We start from the raw sequence: 23,908 nt of genomic DNA, 5'->3' as shown, positions 1-23,908 counted from the left end.
ATTATATCTGTTAAATTTTTAGGAGAAAATTTATCGACAAATGTATAGGTGGTCCCAATATTAGTATTAGTAGTGGGTATTTTGGCGGGAACGCTCAGCGCGCCAATACCACCTTTACTACTGTCTCGGTGTCTCCACAGCCATTAAAACAAAAAAAAAACAAAAAGAAGTTCATTTCGGGAGATAGAGCTCCGAGTCCGAGTCGCTTGGAATTCTCTTGTTCCTCCAGTCCAGAGTTGCAGAGCACCCGGCGATCGAGATGGCTCCCACCATTCCACCCACCACCGAGGAGGAGGAGGAGGAGGAAGGGCCTGCGAGAGAGAAGAGTAGGCGCAGAGGGAAGTGGCCCTTGTCCGACCAGGTCAAGATCCTGAGCGCCCTCGCCGCTCATCGTCAAGCTGGCGAGGAGCTACCGTCGGGGCGCGCGCTCTTGGATGAAGTGAAGCAGCAGCTGAGCCGGGAGAGGTTCACCGCGAGGGACCTTGACAAGAAGGTGTCCCACCTCAGGGACAGGTACATCGACCACATCTACAAGCCACCGCCCGCTCGCCGCCGTCCACACCAACACCACACCACGCTCTTCGACCTCTCCCGCAAGGTCTGGCCCCAGTTCCAGCATCCCCCACAAGCTCAAGCTGTGCACATCTCCTCCCATGGCGCCGACTCGGCCTCGGGCCCCATCGTCATCTCATCCGACGACAGCTCCGGCGATCACATCGTCATCTCATCCAAGGCTGCAGCCGCTATGGCTCCCACCGTACCCTTGGCCTCTCCAACTCCAACCATCGTCATCATCTCCTCCTCATCCTCCTGGACCTCCTCCTCTTCTTCCACCACCAGCACAGGCTCAGTCTCAGTCGGCGGTGATGAGGAAGCCACCAGCAGGTTGAGGAGGGGGCCCTACCGCTGCTGGGCGGTGGACGACGAGATCAAGATCATCGACACCATCGCCGCGCTCCGAAGGGACAACATGGGCAACATGCCGTACGCCGCCGTGCTCCTCCGGGCGCTCCAGGCCGCCGACCCACCGCTCCTCCGCCCTTGCCTCGACGCCGCCACCCTCTCCCAGAAGGTGTACCGCCTCAAGATCAAGTTCAGATCCGCTGCCATGGCTGCTGCCACCAACGCCGGCAAGAAGCGCCTGCGCAACAAACGCAACAAGGCTCTCTACCACCACTCCAAGAAGGCGTGGCCGGAGGAGCTACGCCAGGCCAAAGCTACCGCCGCCAACAACATCCAAGTCCGCCGTCTCCGTACATCCTACGGCGGCACCAGGGTTGGCTTCTCATCTCTCTCATCCATCTCACCACAATAGGTATCTTTATATGTGCTAGCTAGTTTCTGATCCCAAAGTTAAGTAGTAGTATATATTGTATTGTGATGTCCAAATGTCTCTAAATAGTTATAAATGGCTAGGTACTACTTAGATCTATCTACCACTAATCGTAATTATCGTCTTGTGTTTATCACCTCTTTAATAGAAAGCCAACTGTATTAGTACATAGTATGTTTGGATTATGGAGTACTGGAGTGGTATATATAAATGCCTGTTTATTAGTTTTTTTTACTGTGTTTAATTTATTGTACTCTAGCTACCTAACTACTACTTTCTTTGTTCTTGTGCCAATGGCAAGTTTAATTTACTCCCTTATCTCAGCATTGCAACTTGGAAGTTGTGTGTTACTAGTATTTACACGCTAGAAATAACAATCTTAATTCGAACAAAAATTATAAGTGCAATGGAATTCCCCATATCTTCCAAAAGCATTGAGCCCTTATATCTGCAATTTCCTTCAATTCCAAGTATAGTGAACTAAGTTACATATCTTCTCTTGAATCCTATGACAAAATTTAGCAAATTGTTATTGATTGATCATCTGTTTTGCCATTTGGTGTCACCTCGATCTCTAGGTCATATTGGAGTCTGAAATAGCTATTATGAGCTACCTGAGTTCAATTCCGTTGCTTGTAATTTCATGAATTTTTCAGGTCCTATAGCCTGGTTGATGACATATTTGCCCTGAGTTTTTGTGTTGCAATGCTCAAAATTTCAAATTGCTTGTAAGGTCAGGTTCGTTTTGTCAGTAGTGCTTGGGGCCGAATTAGTGTTTTACTGGTCAGGGGAGTAGTCTGTTAAGTTAGTAGATCGATTCTGTACTCCTTCTCCTCCTCTTTTCTTCTTCTTTTTGTTTTTTTTTTACTTAAATCGATTGTGTACATTTGAACTAGTGTACATAAGTGAAGGGCTTAAAACTTTTAGTAACATCAGGGGTTTAAAAAACTTTCGGGTTATTTTAGAGTTTGAGAATGTGGGGCTGGTTCAAAAGAAATTGCTAGCTAGACTAAGCAACCCACGTTTTGCATGTTTTTGTTCTCTTATTTCATCAGGCTTTTTGCTGAAGTTTTGAGCTGATAGTGCAGGCGATATAATCCTGGAAGTATATCAGTTCATTTATTTTATTACTGTACTATGTTATTGTGCTCGTTATCGATAAACTTGCTCTAAGTCCGGGAGATTACTTTGTAGTGTAAGGCTCCATTATTATAAAAAACAATGGTTCCAAGAATGGAGCGTCCAGGCAGAACTATCCATGACAATTTTCACTGAAGTTGTTTGTTGCAAAATTTCAAAGTACCTTGATAGTATATTGCTTGATAGGAATCGAATTTCACACTGCCGTCCCTGAACTGAAGTTTTATCTTACAACGTTACTGAAACAATTCTGTTTAATTGAATTGTTGCCCATTATATTACGTCCATGTGATCCTTGGGGTCAAATAGATTATTTGCTCCTGTTTTTCTAGAATACTAGTAATCGTGCACGTGCACGGCACGTTATGACCAATATGAAGAAAATGCAAGCAGGAAAGTATGTTTATCTTTGAAGTGTATGGATCATAATAGTGAGATATGTTAATCTGGGACCTGGTATTTAGATTTTTTTAAAAGAACACATAACCCTACAATGGTTAATCAGATATATGTTGACATTTATGTGAGTTTCAGATTTGTTGTATCCATTGTCAGAAGGAGACAACTAATCATATAGTTGCAAGAAAATATTGCCAGAATAGCAACACATACTAACAGATCATACAATTGAAATTAAAGCAGGATGCAACAATTCAGTCATTTCAGAAGGAAATCATCTCTGAAATAATAAGCATAGGCAAGTACAACTGCTAGTAAAAAGAGCACTACATATTATGGTCCAAAAAACCATATTATGTACGGTAGCCAGGATCCACAAGATCCAACATTGTAGGTATCTAAAAATTGCTTCCGACAGTAATGAACAGTTAACACTCCATTCCAATAAAGTTTCTTATTCTGCTCTTCCGTGCGGAGGTTAATTTAGAGTCAAGTAAGTGACTGTATATGCTGTGTTGATGCATCTCCAATCAGTCCACCAAGGAATGAGTTTCTATATGTGTAAAAATTAAAGAAAGAGAGAAAGGTCAATAGATCTATTAGAGCAGTGACTACAATTCAATAAGGGGAGACCAATTTATCACAATTTACCATTTATTTTTCTTCAGATCAAGAGCCAACATGCAATTCTGCACATTTTAAAGCCACAAATTCTCTGCACTTGAGCTTCTCATCTACTCAATCCTAATACACAAAGCAATAAATTTGTTGATCGGGATATCCATGGAGCACCTAGCAAACCACGAAGATAACTGAGGCAAAGTTAGATGCACTCATCTTATGAGGCAATGGCTCAGAATAAATAGAGAAAACATATAGATTAGTTAAATATTGCAATCTTTTATGGTTCACGGTAGTATCATAAATTTTGGTGGCAATAAGTCTAAATATACACGTGAAATTCAGATCACACCAAATTAATATAGAGTAAAAAAAATATGTTTGTGAGAAATAACACAAGAACGAAGATAAAATTGTTGCAGGAAGAAAGCTATAACTTTGACATGCTATCTAGGTTTAGGCTAGTCAGGAAGAGCAAATAGGAACACATATGGTACATGAAAGTAAATATTTCAAAGACAAACAAATGATCATAAGATTCAAAAAGTAGGCTTGTGTATTCACGTACTTAAGAGCAAACAGTTGAACTAATATTGGAATTCCAACAAACTAAACTATTCAAGAATTGAATCATATACATGTAGAGTAATTGAGTGAATAGTGATGCTCGTAGCAGAGTCAACATATAACTCAGCTAATATATGCACAGTACTATGTAATTCAGATCCTTCGCAGCCAATTGTTCAGTGGATACTTGTTGAAACAAAGAGAGGAGATCAATCCAGAAATCAGTTCCTCTTCCGGTTGCCAAGCAGAAAACAGTGGAAAAAATAACTCTAAATATATTCTCAGGAAAGAATAATCAAAGAGCAGTGATTGCAGCTATTGACATCCGAAACATATGTTAATTTTCTCCAGTGGTTGAATTAACAAAGTAACAGAATGAGAATACACGGAAGAGGGGGGGACAGAGATCCTGCAATGATTTTATCTTGAATTATTGGCCGACTTGAATTATTTATGTGAGATCTAAAGAAGAATTGGTGTGTTTCCTAATATAAAAAGACATGGAAATCAAATATAAAGGGAGTAAGGGACACGCTATCATTCATCCAACCTTGCCAAACAAATACAGAGTAGTTACTAACAAACGCTGATCAATAGCTTGATGGGGAAGTACCATGTGTAGCAAAACAGAGATCACAGAGGTTTTTAACAAAGTGAAATTACCTGCGATGGGCTCCTCAATTCCGTTTCTCCTTCCATGTCCGAGTGAGAGAGCTGCGCCCATCATCAGCACTTTGCATACCAGGCGGAGGGGATGCATGCCCCATCGCTTGCAGTGATTCGATCGGATGAGACGCCGCTGCTATGGCCTACGGTGATTCTAGATCAGGAGATACAGGACATATTGAATTATCACCTCAACAGCGCGTGGAGGTCTGGAGGATCGTCGCTGCGTTGCTATGATAGCAATGGTGGCTGTGCTAAGTGGGCTTGAGCGTCACTTAACATATCCGCATAAATCTCCATTGAACGTAGTAGTATAGTACTTTCCTGTTCCTGTGCAGATAATACTGTAATTAGCAGTACTCTTAATTAGTTTCCTTTTCTTATTTTACACAGATTTCACTTTTTGGCAGTCTAAACAGTGACACATTAATTTGTGGGAAGCTCAAAACTTCAAATCATGAGGAATAAAAGGGTGAATAGCCAGTACGGTCCCTGAAGTTTTGCTTCGAGCTCAGTTTAGTCCTTGAGATTTTAAATCGTCCAAACAAGTCCTCCAAATTAATCATTTGGGTTAACACAGTCCTTAGACCCACAAAAAATGCCATGTGAGCATGCCAATTCATTCTCGCATGCAACGGTATGAATGAAGTGATAATTCTACCCTTACTAGTTATCGTGCACGTGTAAGGCACGTTTTGGTATTATATGCATAAAAAATAGAATAATAAATGTAACCTTTTATGCCGTGTACTCCATACAAATTCTAAAGGTAAATATAGAGTTTCATAGACCATAGTAGGATGACAATTTGGATGGATCTATTAAAAAACATGCGCTGTGTGTATTTCTAGACAAACATGCACTTGCATGTGAAATCCATGTGACATAATATTTGATAAATAAATTACCAAAAATTGTCACTTACATTTTTATCTCACACGGCATCGTACACTGCCACATATTTTTAAGCAGAGAAAAAATGGCTAAGCAGATCTTCATGTAACAACCAAAGTAAACTATTTGATTCCGGCAGCACTTCTCTAGCTCCTTCGCTGTGGCAGTCAGCATGCATTCTTCTTGGTTGCATCATGTGCATGTCGGGTTTGCCCATGGCTATCATGCATGAGTAACTTAAAGTTCAGGTCTACAGTTGAAAAATCAGAAAAACAATTCAATTTAACCGCTCTACATCGTTCTCACACAAGTAACCCCACAACTCCAAGGAAAACAAGAAAGTATCTAGGCTTTCAACTTAAATGCTAACCAAGAATAGTACAGACCTTTATACTCCAGTAAAATACTAAAAAGAGCAAATGAATAATTAACCTATTCTGATCAAGTAAAGTAGTACATTCTAGTAATCAGGTATACTTTAATTCTGAATTAGCTTGCTAACTCGCTGTACATGTCCTTCTGTGTTCAACATATAACAAATTCAGACTTAAATTTTGCTGAGAGTATTTCACTGATTATTGTTAAGTAATAAGTAGACCAATGGCGGGGGGTTCTCAGTTTTGGAAAGGTCTCCATGACTGCAAAGATTGGGTGAACAGGTTGGTGGTTAAAAAAGTGGGAAATGGTAAGAAAGTGTTGTTTTGGGAGGATATTTGGCTAGGGGAGGTTCCTCTCAAAACTCTTTTTCCGTCGCTTTATATAGTTAGCAATCAACAGAATTGTTTGGTGGAGGATGTGATGGGGGCTGATAATGGGGGTTTATCTTTTAGAAGGAATCTGAACAATCAGGATTTTGAACTTTTGTCTAACTTAAAGGAGATGCTGAATGGGGTAGAACTTAATAATTCCTCAGATTGCTTAATCTGGCCTTTTGACAAAAAGAAGCTTTTCTCTACGAAGTCTATGTACAGATTGATGAAGTTTGGGGGTGTTGTTGATAAGGATATGCAGGAAATTTGGGGGAGCAAGGTCCCTCTGAAAATCAAGCATTTTCTGTTTTTAGCTGGGAGGGAAAGAATCCCCTGTGCTGATCTTTTAGTTAGCAGAAAATGGAAAGGGGGTAATAGATTTTGTAAGCTTTGTTTGAAAGTTGAATCAACCAGTCATATTCTTTTTAATTGCCCTATAGCTAAATTCGTTTGGTGCTCTGTAATTGAAGTGATTGGGGGTGATAAGGTATCTTTGAATTTTTGGGATGGGCTAAGGGTCGTCAAAAAACAGTTAGGGGTTAATCTGGGAATTTTTATTTGTGCATGTTTATGTTGGGGGTTATGGACTGTACGCAATGATTTTGTGTTTGAAAACAAATTGGTTAAAACACCTTTGCAGGTGGTTTACAGATCAATTGCTCTGGCGAATCGGTGGAAGGTACTCTTAAGAGAAAGAGAGCGCGTGGAGCTGAACGTCTGGCTTGAGAAGCTGAATCAAAAGATGAAGGAGCTGCGACCGGGAGATGTTTTACCTGATAATGCTTTGGTTTGATCCCTGGAAGTTGTCTGTATACGAATGATACTGTCTGTCAAAGTGTCTTTTTGGGTGGTTTAGTTTCTTAAGTTTTAGAGCTTCATGGATGCTGGCATCCCCAGTTTGTCTTGTGTCGTTTTGGTTTTTCTTTTCCTTTTTGTTTAAGACTCTGTATGTTGCTGTTTGGCTTTCTCCCCAAAGCCGGATAATGCATTTTACCTTACTTCAAAAAAAAAAAAGTAGACCAATGAACTTGCCAACACATGTTCCATTTGCACAAAGTATGTGATTGATTCTTGTTAAATAGGACCATAGGAAAGAACTTGCCAGGTGTTCCAAGGATCATTTAAGGTGTAACAAAAATTCCGTACCAAAAAGGGCAGAACAAATTGGAAAGACTAAAATCAGCATGTGTGTTCCATAAGAAATATTAGCCAAATAAATGAAGCTCGATAAATTGTATGATGAAAGAATATACTATCTTTAGTCCGCAGAATCTTAGTATGCAGTATATCAGCTCAATCACTTGAAGCTGATGACCCTGGAAGCTCAATCACACATCAAATTTACAATGTGAAGCAAAATTTTAAAAGTTCTTGCAAGAACATTGAGAAAATCAATTTTCTGGTTGTGACCTGCTGACCTCCAAATGTTATTAAGATAGGAAGAAAAGACATAGATAATTATTAGATATGGCATGGATAGTTAACAATCAAGCATGAAGTAAAATCACCCTTGTGGAGCATCATAGATCATCAAATGACCCTTCAGAAAATCCAGATCCTTCATTTTTTCACCAAGATTCACTTAATCCCTCAAATAAAAACAAAGAACACTTTGTGTTAAGGTTAAGGTTAGGTTTAATTACTTGCTTTAGATAAAGGTTAGGTTTACCTGAAAATCATAATTTGATAGACATAAAGGTTATGTTTACATGATTTAGAGTGTTAGAAAATATAGTGACTCCTAGCAAAATCTGCATTGGACGACAATCTGTTAAATCAGATTGTATTAAATTGTACAACGAATCTAAGAAACAACTGCACCATCATATTGAAAAGTTGGGATCCCATGTTAGCTTAACTGCTGATCTCTGGACGTCCAATCATAATTTGTGGTACATATGTGTCACTACTCACTATGTCAATGCAGATTTTGAGTTGAAGAAGTTCATTATATCATTTAAGCAAATTTCATATCCTCATACATCTTATGCTGTGCAAGATGGACTTACCTCTTGTTTGATTGAGTGGGATCTCATTGACAAATTATTTACCTTGACACTGGATAATGCAAGTGTTAATGACAAAGCTGCAAAGGAATTGCGCAATACCATGGGTGCAGAGATGTTTTTCAAAGCTGAACATTTTCATGTGAGGTGTAATGCACATATTCTGAATATAATGGTTCAAAATGGGACAAGGTTGATTACTTCTGCAATTGCAAATGTGAGAGACATTGTCAAAACAATCACATCAATACCTTCACCGATGCAAATCTTTAATTCAGTTGTGCAAAGAATGGGCCTGAAAACTAAGTCTAGACTGGTAGTTGACGTCCCACACCGTTGGAATGCTACTTATGATATGATACATGATTCATTGGCGTACAAAGCTGCTATCAATATATATGCCACTGAACAACACCATGAAACTCCAAGTGATTCAGATTGGGGTAAAGCTGAGTCTCTCCATGGATTTTTGCAAGCCTTTAGTGATGCTACCAAGACATTTTCAACAGACAGACATCCAACATCCCATCTCTTTTTGAAGATGGTATTGGCCATCCGTGATGTTTTGCTTGATGAAAGGTGGGAGCAAGATCAACTCTTGCAAGAGATGGCCAATGCTATGTATGTCAAGTTTCAAAAGTATTGGAATGTGCCTAATATTGTTCTTCTTGTGGTTGCTGTTATGGATCCTACACAAAAAATAGACTATCTCAGGTTCTATTTCTATACAATTGGACAAAATGTTGAAGAAAAGATAAAAGAGTTGCGCACATGCTTAAACAAGTACTATTTAGAGTATGAAAAAATTGCTGGAAGTTGTGAACTTCCAACATTTATTGAACGAGATGAGCATATTCTTGCAAATGATCCTAGTTCTAGCTCATTAGGAGGTGCACTTTTGGGGAAGAGATGCATAGAACTCGCATTTGCTCATTTTGCTTCACAAAACATAGAAATGCATACAAAGAAATCTGAATTAGACAATTACTTGGAGGATCCTAGAGTTCACTATAATTCTGATGAGAACTTTGATGTTTTGAGCTGGTGGAAAAGAAATGCTGATGTATACCCTACCTTATCCTTAATGGCAAGAGATTTTCTTGCAATTCCTGTCAGCACCGTATCATCTGAATCAGCATTTAGTGCTGCTGGAAGGCTATTGGGTAAAGATCGAACTTCTATGTCCCCTGAAACCCTTGAGGCAAGTATATGTTTGAAAGATTGGATAATTGGATTTGACGATGATGAAAAAGGTAAAAGATTGACATTATGTAAGGGTATGTATTATAGCATATACTTGATCTCATTTCTTGTGCTTCAATATGCAGGCTATGCAACAGAAGGATCTCGCATTTGTGATTTGGAAGACTATGTTTAATAGTTAAATGCTGAACTCTCAAGTAGAGGTATCTTTGAAAGTTAAATGTTGATTCGTAAGAATATGCTTCATGCTGCCTATTTATATGATATCTCTGACTGCATTTTTTCTATGTTTGATTGGAGCTGAATTACATGTATGATGTAGCTTGATCTGCACTATATATTTATTGGTGCACTGCATTGTTCTGTTTGTAACTTGATTGACTATGAATTATCCAATATTGCAAACTGAGGAAAGAACTTTGTCACGGTATACTAGTTAAAATAGTTATAGACATAATCACCTGTAAACTTGCAATGCATTATCCAATATCTCTATATATGTATGCTAATCTGATACCAGGGAAATCATATCTGAATTCTGAAATCATCTTAAGAGAAAATGTAGTACTGAGTTGGCAACAAACGATGCATCACCACTATCAATCTGTCACCTAAATTCTCATTTGATTTTGTCTGGTTCTCTGCTAGAAACTTGTGGTATTTATATATTTTAAAGCTCAGATGGAATGAATTGTGTTTGTACAATTACACATCAGTAGGTAGTAGCATTTAATCTCGATTACATCAAAAAATGACATGGTTTGATGCCCAACCAACTAGTAGGAGTAATAAAGCAATTCTGAATTTCCATTGCTTAAGTATAGGAACATGGATTATTGTAGTGATGCCTTCTTCAATAGGTTCTAACTTCTAACCTCATTTTGTTTCTACAGGGAGATGGGAAAATTGCACTGGACAAGCTGTGACATAAGAGGAAGGCTGAGATTAAGCATCAATAGATCTTGCTAGTACTTTTGAATGAAAAAATTCTGATCTGATTCATAGATGTTTATTAGTTTCAAGGCGTGTCTATTTGTAGCCTAATTTTGCTAAACTATTGTGTATTTCTTAAGAAAATTCAGTCATACTCTTAAACCTGGCTTAGTTTGTGGTAATCCCTATTTAACTTATCTAAAAAATATTTGTTTTACTCCCTCTAGCTGTTCTATGCATGTATCCAAAGCTTTCATGTATGTGCGATGGCTCTACAGTTGTGTATGGCTGAGCCGCTGAGGTGCTGAGCATGCTAAAAAGCCCAATGGGTTAGTCTCTTCATTGTTTATGGGTTGTCCAAGGGTTCACAAAGGGTTAGGGTTCATCAAGCACTGAAAAACTTAAAGGTTGGGGTTAGTTTGGGCTAAAAATGCATGTTAGTGGGCTAGGGTAGGGTTCAGGTGCACTATATACACATAAATGGGCAGGGGTGGGGTTCGGGGTGGGCCACGACCCATTACCAGGCCTCCATGACTATGAGTTTTCAGATCCCCAGCCAACATCTCTTGAATACTTTATCTCTTGAACGGTATGCTTAGTTGTGTAGGTTTGTCACGATCAGAAATAACCAAATAGGCTATCCAATCATGCGTGCATACTACTCTTAATATGGAAATATGTTTTAAACATATAGTTTACTAAATCATAACATGCTACAAAATCTAAATACATCGTCCACTATGCTCTAATTTTTTTAGACCCACTATCTTTTAATTTTTTAAGAGTTTTTACATAAAAATGCCACTCAACTACCCCTCACACCTCCTCTCCTCCTGTTCTCTTTCCTCCCCCATCTTCCTCCCAATCCCGACCATGGCGGGCGGCACGCGGCCGGGACAACGACGGGCGGCGCGCTCCAGACGGCGACGAGCGGTGCACGCGGGACAGTGCTCGGGCGGCACGCGGCGACGACAGCGTCTGTAGCGTCGGGCGGTGGCGGTCGGGACGACGACGGGCTGCGCAAGCGGGACGGCGCTCGGGCGGCACGCGGCAACAATAGAGTCCGCGGCGTCGAGCGGCGGCGGCCGGGACGACGCACGGGTGGCGCGCGGTGCGCGCGGAGACGATACGCGGTCGGCGGCTCGCCTGGGGACGGCGAACACTATTCTTTTATTTTTTTTCAATTTTTTTTTAGATCTAGAGCTGAAAGCTAGCCAAACACTTTTTAACGAGTCTCCAACTCCAACCAGAGCTAGCTCTCACTGGAGTTGGAGTTTGAAGCCCTACCAAACATGGCCTTAAATTGCCTGGTAAATAATACAACACATTCTTAACACCACTAGTGGTCTAATCTGGATTTAATAAAATATTATCAAGATTTCCTGCAAATAATATATGCCAAATATGTATGCATGAGACTTGAGCTAATCTCTAACTACTTTGGGTGACTGGAGAAGAAGATCAGTTTGTGTGAAGATGAAGAGGTGTTTAAGCCCAATAGTTCTGCCAGGCCCAGAATCACGAATCTTAAACAAATCGGATGCCCACAAGATCGGCTGATAAAATAAAGAAAATCCCTAATTCGGACTCCCCCACACACACCACAAAAAGAGAGAGAGAAAAAAAAAGGAGGGAGAGGAAAGGGCGGAAAACCCTCGCCGGTAGCAAAATCCCCCTCCGTCCCCTCCCCTTTTCTGTTCCACATCGGCGCAGTTGCCCATGGCGGCGGCAGAGGAGGCGATTCTGCAGAAGCGGAAGAAGCAGGCGGAGGAGATGTTGGCCCCGTTACCTTTTCCCCACCTGACGGCGGCTGAAGAGACCCCGCCCAACCCCGAAACCCCAATCTCGGGAGAGGCGGTGGCGGTGGCGGTGAGGAGAAAGGAGCGGAAGAGGAAGAATGAGGAGGCCGCGGGCGTGGGGAAGGAGAAAAAGCGAAAGAGTAGGGAGGGGCCACCGGCCCCGGAGGCGAGGAGGAAGGAGCGGAAGCGGATGCTGATGCCCAGACAACCATCTCATGACCAAATCCACGGCATCCAGGTACAAGCAAACCCTCCTCCACTGGCCGGAGGACGAGATGAAGCGTATGGCAGGAGTAGCTGCAAGAAGATCCGCGTCCTGAGCAACCGCGAGATCATCAAGATGAGGATACAATTGAGGAAGCACCAGCCACTACCTCAAGGCATTTTTGACCCAGAGATTATTATGGCTTCCAATTCCACCCAGCAGGACCCCAATCATTCTTCGCCATTCGGCGCCTTCTTTGACCAGTTCTGCTACAAACCCACCCGCCAAGATCGCACTCCCCCACTTCCTAGAACGCCTGACCTTCTAGTCAGGCCGCCGCCTCGGGATCATCTATCATCTGCTTCATCTCAGCTCATGACAAATCACACCTGCAAGATCAACAGCACCTGTAAGACAACAACCTTCAAGACAAGATCAGGACCAAACCAAGGAAATACGAAGGTAAAAGAAATGGCAAGGGTGAACAAGGAACGAAAACCAGCACCGCTGCTTAGCCGTGCTGAAAAGAGGTCAGACAAATACCGCCGCCTTCCGTTGGACCAGCTGGTGCCTCCGCCACGCTCCCCTCATAAGCTACTGCAGGAAAAATACGCTTCTGACCCGTGGAAGGTCATTGTCATCTGCATGCTCCTCAACTTAACACAGGGGAAACAAGTGAGCTGCCTGCCTGATTGTCTTTTTCTTTTTATCGTCTGCACCAAACCTACAATCGTAGAAACTAACTTGTTTGATTGGCAGGAGTTCCTAGAAGCACCAAAAGCAAATTAAGCTTACATGTGTTGCTGTTAGCCACTAACAAATAATCTTACTTGTTTTTTTGTAAACATGTCTTTCATCAACAAAAGAGTGGTTGACTGTATTCATTTGTCGCAATTTGTAATTCCAAATCATAACCAACATCGAGTACTGAAATGCATTCTGTAATTTATACAAGGAGCATCTTCCATTTTGTTGTGTTGGTCATGCCGCTGCACAATACAGCTTACAAATTTCATATCTTGTTTTAGTGTAGCACTGAGTCTAGGTTAGCATTTGCAATAGTTTAAAAGGTGAGTGATCTGATATTTCAAATGGTAAATTTGAAGGACTTCAACACCCTCTGTCAACCATTGTAGGTGAGGAGGAAAGTTAAGGGGTTCTTCAAACGATATCCTGATGCTCAAACTGCATTTAGTGCTGATCCTGAAAAGATGGCCAAGTATCTGGCTCCTCTGGGTTTGCAGCGTGTAAAAGTAAACAGAATCCAGAGATTCTCTAAGGCGTATGTTGAAGAAGAATGGACCTACATTACTGAGCTTTGTGGTGTTGGCAAGTAAGTCCCCTAACTCATCTGCTGTATATTAGTATTTGTAGAATGTTGTTTCTTATCTTTCCACATTATTAGTAATAAATAAGTTGATTTGTGCTGCAGGTACGCAGCTGATGCTTATGCAATCTTCTGTGCGGGCAGGGCAACAGAGGTGGTACCTGCAGACCATAAGTTAGTTGATTACTGGAAATATGTTTGTTTCGAGTTGCCCATGATTCAGGTAGGAATCTCGACACAAGTTTCAGTGAATTGCACATCACTTGTGAGCTAGTTTAGCTTGTATGTGAACGTTCCCTGCTCTCATTAGGATAAAACTTGATATACCTTAAGGCAAAGCAGCTGTTGGCAATGTTCATACTTTGATTGTAGCATTAAATAACAACATGGTAAACATATGCGTACATCTTAAGAGTTTTCAGCGAAGACTCATTTTCAGATATATTGTTGTTTATTGCTTGCATGTCTATAATAAATTGTGCTTACTCTATATTAGAGTTTCACTTTCACTAGTGTATATAGCTGTGCATTCACATGACTCTAATAATTTTTTTATGTGCTATGCATATGAAAATATATGAAATATAATAGGCGAACAAAGTTTTTTTTGTTAATATAGCTGTGTAATCTCTCTCTATATTTATATTATGTAGCTTAGAGATTTTTAATGTTTTAGAGAATAAAATTAGCTGGAAGTCTACTTAATACGAATTTCGGATTTATTTTTTATGTGCAATAAATAATTTATTGTAAACTTTACATTCAGATGTTAACTAAATTTACATAATTTGGGCCATCTTCTATGTTGTCTGAGTCCCAGCTTTTCCACAGTCTCTGTTGCTGCATGTCCCTCTTATCTTACCTTTATTTTTCATTGCTGCGTTTACTTTGGAAGGATACGTTTCTGAGTTTTTAATTTTGAATAAAACCAATACCTCTGTGTATTATTATGAAATTGTCCTAAAATTTAGCTTTTTTCCATTCACATTTTTTTATGAGTGTTATAACCTATATAATTTGCTGTACCCAACGTTAATTTAATCATAGGGACTTGATAAAAAAGTAACTACTTTGATGGACTGTTTTTCACATTATACCATTATTAGGTGTTGGGTTTTGCATTTTTTTTCTGTATTTAGTCTCAAGCTTTTATGCAAATTGTTTTTGAAGACCATGTGTGACTGCTGGTGTCATGTTCTGTGTGGGTTGCTTGGAAAGCCTTCTATAGTTCTATTTCTAGTTTTGTTCCTGTGCAACATTTTTTCTTTTCATTTTCTTTGCTCTCTCACCCACACCACATGTCCACATGTGAGGGGAGGTGCTGGAAAGCTCTAGAAGATATAGTTTTACTGTGTTTCACTAATTCAATCCTACGGCTTTCTGCCTTTTTTTTCCTTAATCGAATGGTCCAGCCTTTTTTTGCTTACGTGGATCAATTAGGTGATGTTTCAAGATTCACCATTCACTTATAGAGATGACCCATGACATTCACATATTATGGTAATGAGAGTTTCAAACTGGGTGGACCACAGTGAGGACATCTAGGCATAGCTTGTGCCTGATGGCAATCTGAGCAAGAATAGAGATCCCATCCAAGCATGCACAACAGCCTACATTACATTGTAGATGAAATCCATCGTTGCCATGAAGCTTCGTTAGGAGTACATGCATGCAGGTGATGCAGCGACAGCTAGCAGGACACCAGCGAAGTTAATCGCGGGATGGAAATTGCCAGCTGCTCAATCGGCGTATGAGGTGGGAGAACTCGGGACGGGACAGTAGTCGAGGCCGCCGACAGAAGGCGTGTGATGAAGAGAATGAGTGTTCTCCTTGTTAAACCGTGAATTGGAAGTGATCTTGTTGAACCTAATAGCTACTAGTAGGAAGCAATCTCGGAATAAAAATGGAAATGCCTTGCGGCTGAGCTCCAGGTAAGGAAGATGGTAAGGAAGATGTGAACGATCAGGGAAGGAAGACATGCGAGTGATCGGTGCGGGAGTTCGAACGCCTTGCGGCGGTTCCCTGTAGCAGAAGGGGACTGATCATGGTTGATATAGTGATAGAGTTTGGGGATTGGATTCAGACTCCGGAACCTGAAGAACAGTTGGAGGAAGGGCAACGCCAAGGAAATCAAACTCGAACGTGAAGTAACAGATGAAAGAACTGTGCGAAGGGCGACAGAAACACCTCTCTTTTTAAGTAGTAGAGAATATGCCAACAAGTTCTGTTTTCTTTGCTAGTTGAATTGAGACAAATGTTACGTACTTTTGTCATGTGATTTTCGACTTTCGAAAGATTTGGTAGCGGTATGCTAACCATTATCTTTTTATTGTATTGCAGCAATCTCAGGACATGCAGGAAGCTGGAGTGACTGAGATGGAGCATGCTGTCCCCAAGGTGGAGGAATTGGCCGTGTGCTGCTAAATTAATGTAAAGATGGCTGAATTAGTATATAGGCTGGTGCAAATGCTTTTGTTCTCCTTTGGTCCTCAATGTTCTGTGCTCCTGGTTCATGCTTGTCTATTTTGAAACATCTGAGAGCTTGCTAATTCTATTTTGTGATTACTGATTACTACTAAGTAGGTTGTAACAAAGTTACCAAGGCGTAGTGGCACTTAGTTTTGCCCGATAGAAAATGGGGCGCCGGAATGAAGTTGAGGATCATCTTTATTCTTCCAAACTACTATGAAAATCTAAGCTTGAGTGCACAGTAACAAATAGTGGCACTGTGGAGGCAATCCGAGCAATCAGCAGTATCTGCCTGCTCAATTAGTTAAAATCAGACAGACTCTAATTGTGACACTTTTTTTTTTCCAAAAAGAGGGAGTTTGCAAAAGAAAGCATAAGCATAGTAAAGCTGCTACGATGCTAGGGACATCCACTCCGGAATATGTGGCAGTCATGTTACAGCACGCACCTTAGTCGGCAAGGCATATGGATAGGGATTTTTCTGGCCCATAGATGTTACTGATGCGGAGAAGATTGTGCGGACTTGTGAGGGTTGTCAATTTTTTGCTAGACAAATTTATCTACCAGCTCAAGAACTGCAAACCATTCCGCTCTCGTGGCCGTTTGCGGTTTGGGGGGCTAGATATGGTTGGTTGGTCAATTCAAGGCGGACTGATGCACCTTTTTGTTGTGGTTGACGAGTTCTCTAAGCGGATTGAGGCCAAGCCGGTGGTGACGATAACAGCGGACAAAGCTAGAGATTTCTTCATCAATACTGTGCATCGGTTTGGTGTGCCTAACCGCATCATTACAAATAATAGCACTCAATTCACAGGAGGTGTTTTCAAGGATTTTTGCGAAGATTTTGGGTTAAGATTTGCTATGCTTTTGTGGCGTATCCAATGAGCAATGGCCAAGTCGAGAGCATAAATGGGATGGTTCTTCAAGGCATCAGGCTCATGTTTTTGACACGCTACGCCCTTATGCCGGCCGTTGGGTTGATGAGCAGCCCTAAGTTCTTTGGTCGCTTCGGACTACACCCAATTGGGCCACGGGCTAGTCGTCATTCTTTTTAGTATATGCGGCTGAAGCTATGTTACCGAGTGAGATGGAATTCAAATCTTTGTGTGTTTGTAACTTCAATGAAGACCGTCATGAGCAAGATAGAGTAGATCTCAACCAACTGGAAGAAGTTCGCGAGGCTGCGCTAATCCAGTCGGGACGATACCTTCAAGGACTTCGACATTATCACAACCGCAATGTCAGATCATGTGCTTTCATAGTTGGCAACATGGTTCTACGGAAGATTCAGATGACTAAAGACCGGCACAAATTATCTCCCTTGTGGGAAGGGCCTTTTATAGTCTCCGTGGTCACTCGGCTGGGGCTTACCGACTAAAACGCGAAGACGGAACGGTTGTGGATAATTCATGCAACATAGAACATCTTTGACATTTTTATGCTTAAGTTATATGTATTTTCTTTTTCTCGACTGTCGACGTCAAGCAAAATTGATTTCTTGAGTTGCCAATCGGGGGCTATCAATAATAATAGAGTATGATAATTTTTCTTCCATACAATTTATTTATATAGCTTATCATTGACTCTGTTTAAGTTTGGGTCTAGCAGATGAGGACTGAAAATTTTTTTTGATGACTTTGACAAGTTGTAGGCTTGGAAAAGTTAGAGAGAAATTCTTAAGAAATTTAAAGCTAGATCTCGGACTGAAAGCATGGCATAAATAAGTTAATATATGACAAGTTTGACCACATCTACGAGAACCTACTCATGAAAGTTGTCCAACACATCAGCAGCTATCTACCCGACAAACTCTTGAGCTTCATTTATCAACTCAAGAGCTCGCTCATCTGTGGTGCCATCAGCAAAGCCATCTCCAGCTACGCTAATATCCACTCGGGGGATACAATGATTTGACCATCGCTAGACCTTGACTTGCTCCCATGGAGGTTGCTTCCTTGATATCGTTGAAGTATTTTTCCGAAGCCTCCTCAACTTGTTAAAATTCTCAATGGCGTCTTCGGAGCTGAAACCGAGTCCGTTCTGATTTGAGCTGTGGCGTTGGCGATATCACCACGAACACTTTCAGCCTTCTTGACTTGGTTAGTGTAAACCCCCTATTTTGGAAATCGGAAATCTTCTGTGTTTATCCGTACCAATCCCTGGATCAGTAGTTGGTACACACATACATAGTTGGATCACAACATATCACAAATTAATTTAGGCTAAAAGAGTTAAATACTTACATTAGGGCCAGGTAGGCCACCAACTATCAGAGAACGATAGCGGAAGACAAAATAATATCAGGGCCCGGTTAACATGCCACGTGTAGTCGACTGGGGAACAAGACCTAGAACAAAACCGCACTCCGATCATCTTGTCAGGTACGCAAGCGTACTAACAAGGGCTTTTCTTCAACACTCTCCTAAAAGATGTATAAATAGCAAGAGTGAGTATCAACCGTACTCAGCAAGCCACCACAGCAACAATGCACATGATAAAGGGTATTCAAGGAATGGCTATGGTTCTTTTGCACAAAGCAAGTTTTGTAATTCTTTTCACAAGCCTAAGACCTAGCATAGACTGATCAAGTTTTAATACCAGTGTTCTCATTAAACAACGACGGTTCTGTCCACCATCCATTGTGATCCCAAGGATAGCTTCTCGCCATTGAGTCATCATGGTTTTCTGAGGACGTCCACCTTCCCTCCTCTCAGGAAGTGGCTCCATCAGCATAAAAATCATCATGCAATATCCCATCCCACACAAGTAAAGAATTTAGAGTCTAGCCAAGTGTAATACAGGCGGCGCGAGAGACGGCGGCGGGCGGCGCGAAGGCGGCGGCGGCGGCGGCCGAAGACAACGGCGCACGCGCGGAGGGCGGCGCTCAAGGGGGAGAGGAAAGGAAGGAGGAGAGGGGATTCCTCACCGGCGAGCACGGCGGCCGGCGCGAAGGAAGAAGGCGGCGGCGACGACCGGCGAGCAAAGGCGCGGACGGCCGGCGGCGACACCTAGGAGAGAGCGGAGAGGGGGGTTAGAAGTGGAGACGACGACCACGACGACTTTAAACGCCGGCCGACATTAGAAACCATGGCGAGCTCACCGGCAAACGTGGGGAACGGAGCTCCGGCGTCGGTCAGCGGCAACCAAGCGGCAGCCGAGGTGCGGGCGGGCTCGGTGAGCGCGACGGCGACGACTGCGCGGCGCGGCGGTGGCTCTAGCGGCGGCGACGACCGGCCGGAGCTCGGGTGCACGGCGCGAGGGCGGTAGACGGCACGGGAGAGTGCGGCAAATGGGGGAAACGAGAGAGGGGGCTCGGGGAAGGGTTTTTAAGGGTGTGGGAGGGGCGAACGTGGCCGGGAGGGTGGCCGGAACTGCCGCCGATGTGGGGAGGAGAGAGAGAGAGAGGGGGGTGGGATTCAAAATGAATCCCGCCCATTTCGTGCGCGCGCGCGGGCCGGGAGACGCGGGGGAGAGGCGGCGACGTGGGGAGGATGCGGGAGCGGTGCGGCGTGGGCGCGGGAGGAGCGGAGAAGGCGGCGGCGGTTGCCGTCGTGGGGCGGGCGGCTGGAGGAAGGGGATGACCTGACAGGTGGGCCCTACCTGTCAGCGTCTCGGAGAGAGAGGGGGAAGGGGAACGGGCCGGCCCAAAGGAAGGAGGCCGAGCGCGGCTGGGCGAGCTGGATCGGGCCGACGGCCCAAGAAGGAAAAAGGGGAAAAGAAAAGGGAAAAAGAGAAAAAGGGAAAATGGATTTTTCCTGGGATTTAAAATTGCACTTTGGTGATTTTTAATTGGTTAAAATTATTTCCAAGGCTCTGAAAATTTCACTAAAAATCTTGTTAATGCATTGGAGCATGGAGAACTCAAGAAAAATTCCACCACGCTATTTCCGATTATTAATTGCATTTATTAAATATGGAATTAGCTCTAGGTTAATTAAACAATTTCTTCGCGCAATTTATTTAACCATTTTTTTACAGCAAGGAAAAAGGGGGAAACTTCAGGGCGTGACAAACCTACCCCCTTAAACGGAATCTCAACCCCGAGATTCGGAAGAGCTGGCGAAGAGGTGCGGATGGGCGGCCTTCAACTCATCTTCTCTTTCCCAAGTGGCCTCTTCCTCTGGGTGGTGGCTCCACTGAATTTTGCAGAGTCTGATTACTTTGTTTCTGGTCCTTCTCTCACTGGTTTCGAGGATACGGGTAGGCTTCTCTACATACGTCAGATCTTCCTGAATTTCGATGTGATCCGGACTCGCCTGTTCCTCAGGAACTCTCAAACATTTCTTCAACTGAGAGACGTGGAACACATCATGGATGCCAAGCATGTTGGAGGGAAGCTCAAGCTGGTAAGCAACTTCACCCCTGCGTTCCAAAATCCAATATGGTCCCACAAAGCGTGGTGCCAACTTTCCTTTGGTTTGGAAATGGTGTACTCCCCTGAGCGGAGTGACATGGAGATACACATAATCCCCTGCTTCAAAAGCAAGCTCCCTTCGGCGGTTATCTACGTAGCTTTTCTGTCAAGATTGCGCGATCCTCAATCTTTCCCTGACAGCTCTGTCTTTCTCTTCTGCCTCATTTAAAACTTCTGTACCAAACAATTGGCATTCCCCTGTCTGATCCCAGAAGAGCGGAGTACTACACCTCCGTCCATACAATGCTTCAAACGGTGCCATTTGCAGACTAGCCTGGTAACTGTTGTTGTAAGAGAACTCGGCATACGGCAAGCTTTTGTCTCATGCTCCACCAAAATCAAGCGCACAGGCTCTCAACATATCCTCCAATATTTGGTTGACTCGCTCGGTCTGACCATCAGTCTGCGGATGGTAGGCTGTGCTGAAGTTTAGACGGGTTCCCAATTCTTCTTGCAATTTCTGCCAGAATTTTGAGGTGAATTGGCTTCCTCGATCAGACACGATCTTCTTAGGTACACCATGTAGACACATGATTCTTGACAAATAAAGCTCTGCTAACTTCTTCCCTGAGTAGGTAGTATGCACCGGAATGAAGTGAGCCACTTTGGTGAGCCGATCAACGACTACCCAAATAGAATCATGCCCCGATGACGTCCTGGGCAAACCGGTAATGAAATCCATTCCAATTTCTTTCCATTTCCATTCTGGAATTTGAAGTGGTTGTAGCAAACCTGCTGGCCTTTGGTGTTCTGCCTTTACTCGCTGACAGACATCACAGAGCGCGACGAATTCAGCTATTTCCCTTCTCATGCTTACCCACCAGAATTTTTCCTTGAGGTCTTTGTACATCTTAGTACTGCTGGGATGAATTGAATACTGAGTTTGATGAGCTTCTGTGAGTATCAGGTCTTTTAATTCCTTGTTTTTAGGTACACACAATCTTTCTCCCATCCAGATTGTTCCTTGTTCGTCCTCAACAAAACCTCGGGCTTTTCCAACTCTCATGTTCTTTTTAAGCTCTGCTATTTCAGGATCACTTGCTTGAGCTATGCGAACCTGCTCCACCAGTGTGGGCTGTGCCTCTAGGGCAGTCACGAATCCGTGCTCAACTATACCAAGGTTCAGATGTTCCAAATCACGTTGGACCTCACAGCATAGTCCCTATACCCATGCGACGTTGCAGTAACTCTTCCTGCTCAAGGCATCTGCTACCACATTAGCCTTGCCGGGATGATAGTGTATACCCATATCATAATCTTTAATTAGCTCCAACCATCTTCGCTGTCGGAGATTCAAATCAAGTTGAGTGAAGATGTACTTTAGACTTTTGTGATCTGTATACACCTCACAACGGTTACCGATGAGATAGTGCCGCCAGATCCTTAAAGCATAAACAACTGCAGCCAATTCCAGATCATGGGTCGGGTAGTTGCCTTCATGCGAACGCAACTGCCGTGAAGCATAAGAAACCACTTTGCCGTCTTGCATCAACACACATCCTAGCCCCTGGCAAGATGCATCACAATAAACCTGGATATCTTTCGTCTGATCGGGCAGAATTAAAACTGGTGCAGATACTAACCGTCGTTTGAGTTCTTCAAAACTCCTATTGCATTCAGCAGACCAGATAAACTTTTCTTCCTTCTTCAAAAGCTGTGTCATTGGCTTTGCAATTTTAGAGAAGTTCTCAATGAACCGGCGGTAATAGCCCGCAAGTCCTAAGAAACTCCGAACCTGAGTGACTGTCCTTGGTGGGGTCCACTTGGTAACTGACTCCACATTTGCTGGATTGTCGCGTCCCAAAACGACTCTAAAATACATCCTCAAAATTATGCCGAGAATAATTAAAATCCATGTGAAAGCCTCCAACAATTAAAATGTGCAAATTTAAAAGTCAAATAAGGCTTGGAGGATTTTTGTATATTTCCTAAAAGCCTAAAATGCGTAAATAAATTTTAGTGAAATTTTCAGAGCACAAATAATAATTGAGAAGAAATAAACAAAGTTAAAATGGTTTTATAAAAAGAAAAACCCTAAAAAGTCTTCTTTCCCCCCCTTCCCTTCTTGGGCCGGCTCGGCCCAGCTCCCTCCCTCTCTCTCCTCTCCCCCGCGGCCCGTCGGCCTTCCCCCGCGCGCGCGCCGCTGACGGGCGGGCCCGCCCGCCACCCTCGCTGACGGGTGGGGCCCACCCGTCATCCCCTACCTTCCGCCGCTCCCGCCGCCCGCCCGTGCCCTAGCACCGCCGCCGCCGCCGAATCCGCCGCATCCCGCCGTCCCCGCGCGCCATAAAGAGGGGGAAATCACTCCCCGTGATTCCCTCCCTCTTTCCCCCCACTTTTCCCTCTCTCTCTCCCTCGGATTCGTTCGGATTTACTCCCGCGAACTTCGCCGGCGCATCGATGGAGCCCGAGATCGCCGCGCCGATTTCCTTCCCCTCCGGCCGCCCTCTCTCACTCCCAACCCTATTTAAACGCTCCCCGTGCCTCCCTCCTCCGTTTCCGCCACTCGCCGCTTTCTCTCCCCGTCGGAATCGAGCCCGCGCCGTCGTCCTCTCTCTCCGCCGTCGCCGCCGAGCTCCGGTTCGCCGCCGTCGTCGCCCCGGACCTCCTCCCGCTTCGGCATTGCCTCCTTCGGCTTCGCCGCGTTCTCGTCGACCTCGTCCACTCCTCCGTTTCGCCCGCCGACCGCCGGAGCACCGCCGTCCTCGTCGACCCGAGCCGCGCCGCCGCCTCTCTCCGCTTCGGTCGCCGTTCCCGTCGTCGCCGTCGACCCGGGGTGAGCCGAGGACCGCCATTTCGTTTCCCCTTCCCTCCCCTCTCTCGGCCGCCGCTCCGCCGTGCCTATGGCCGCCGCCGGCGACCATAGGGGCGCGGGCGCGCCGCCTCCCGTCGGCCGTGCCGGCGAGGCCGCCTTCGGGCGCGCCCCGCGGCTGCCAGGTGGGGCCCGGCCGTCAGCCGCCCGCGCCCTCGGGTGCGGCTGACCCGTGGGACCCACGGCGCCGGCCGGCGCAAGCCGCGTGCACCCAGTCCACCGTGGACCGTGAGGCTGCCGCGTGGGCCCCACTCCCGTGGACCCGGTCCGCGCGCCCTCTCTCCCGGCTGACGCAATAAATCCGATTTTAAATTAAAATTTAAATGAAGAAATTCGCAAATATCCATTTAAAGAGCATATAAACTTCAAAT

The 23,908-nt window shown here is 43.9% G+C and overlaps 2 protein-coding genes and 1 long non-coding RNA gene across 3 annotated transcripts; 2 read left to right on the top strand and 1 right to left on the bottom strand.

Annotated features, from left to right (window-relative positions):
* The first annotated feature begins 237 nt into the window (after positions 1-237).
* On the top strand, positions 238-1,528 carry LOC112936472 (uncharacterized). The gene has a single exon (XM_026020509.2). It carries the CDS (start codon positions 260-262, stop codon positions 1,313-1,315), a length of 1,056 nt encoding a protein of 351 aa, XP_025876294.1. The 5' UTR covers positions 238-259; the 3' UTR covers positions 1,316-1,528.
* Positions 1,529-3,063: 1,535 nt separating this feature from the next.
* LOC107278926 (uncharacterized) lies at positions 3,064-4,992 on the bottom strand. Its single transcript, XR_001539849.3, has 3 exons — positions 4,724-4,992; positions 3,524-3,664; positions 3,064-3,425 (listed from the first exon to the last, which is right to left on the bottom strand). It is a non-coding gene; the product is annotated as an uncharacterized lncRNA (long non-coding RNA).
* A 7,113-nt stretch (positions 4,993-12,105) lies between these two features.
* LOC4346365 (uncharacterized) lies at positions 12,106-16,414 on the top strand. Its single transcript, XM_015795763.3, has 4 exons — positions 12,106-13,190; positions 13,652-13,848; positions 13,948-14,065; positions 16,183-16,414. Exons 1-4 carry the CDS (start codon positions 12,231-12,233, stop codon positions 16,264-16,266), a joined length of 1,359 nt encoding a protein of 452 aa, XP_015651249.1. The 5' UTR covers positions 12,106-12,230; the 3' UTR covers positions 16,267-16,414.
* The last annotated feature ends 7,494 nt before the right edge of the window (positions 16,415-23,908 follow it).

The sequence above is a fragment of the Oryza sativa genome, chromosome 9, assembly GCF_034140825.1.
Source record: "Oryza sativa Japonica Group chromosome 9, ASM3414082v1".
NCBI lineage: Eukaryota > Viridiplantae > Streptophyta > Magnoliopsida > Poales > Poaceae > Oryza > Oryza sativa.
Note: the sequence above shows the minus strand (reverse complement) of the source record. Positions and strands in the feature narration are given on the sequence as shown.

Excerpts from the sequence above, each read along its gene's own strand:
- LOC112936472 (XM_026020509.2), top strand. The coding sequence starts at position 260 with ATGGCTCCCACCATTCCACCCACCACCGAGGAGGAGGAGGAGGAGGAA.
- LOC4346365 (XM_015795763.3), top strand. The coding sequence starts at position 12,231 with ATGGCGGCGGCAGAGGAGGCGATTCTGCAGAAGCGGAAGAAGCAGGCG. Across the intron at positions 13,191-13,651 it reads ACTTAACACAGGGGAAACAA|GTGAGGAGGAAAGTTAAGGG; the intron begins GTGAGCTGCCTG and ends CAACCATTGTAG. Across the intron at positions 14,066-16,182 it reads TCGAGTTGCCCATGATTCAG|CAATCTCAGGACATGCAGGA; the intron begins GTAGGAATCTCG and ends ATTGTATTGCAG.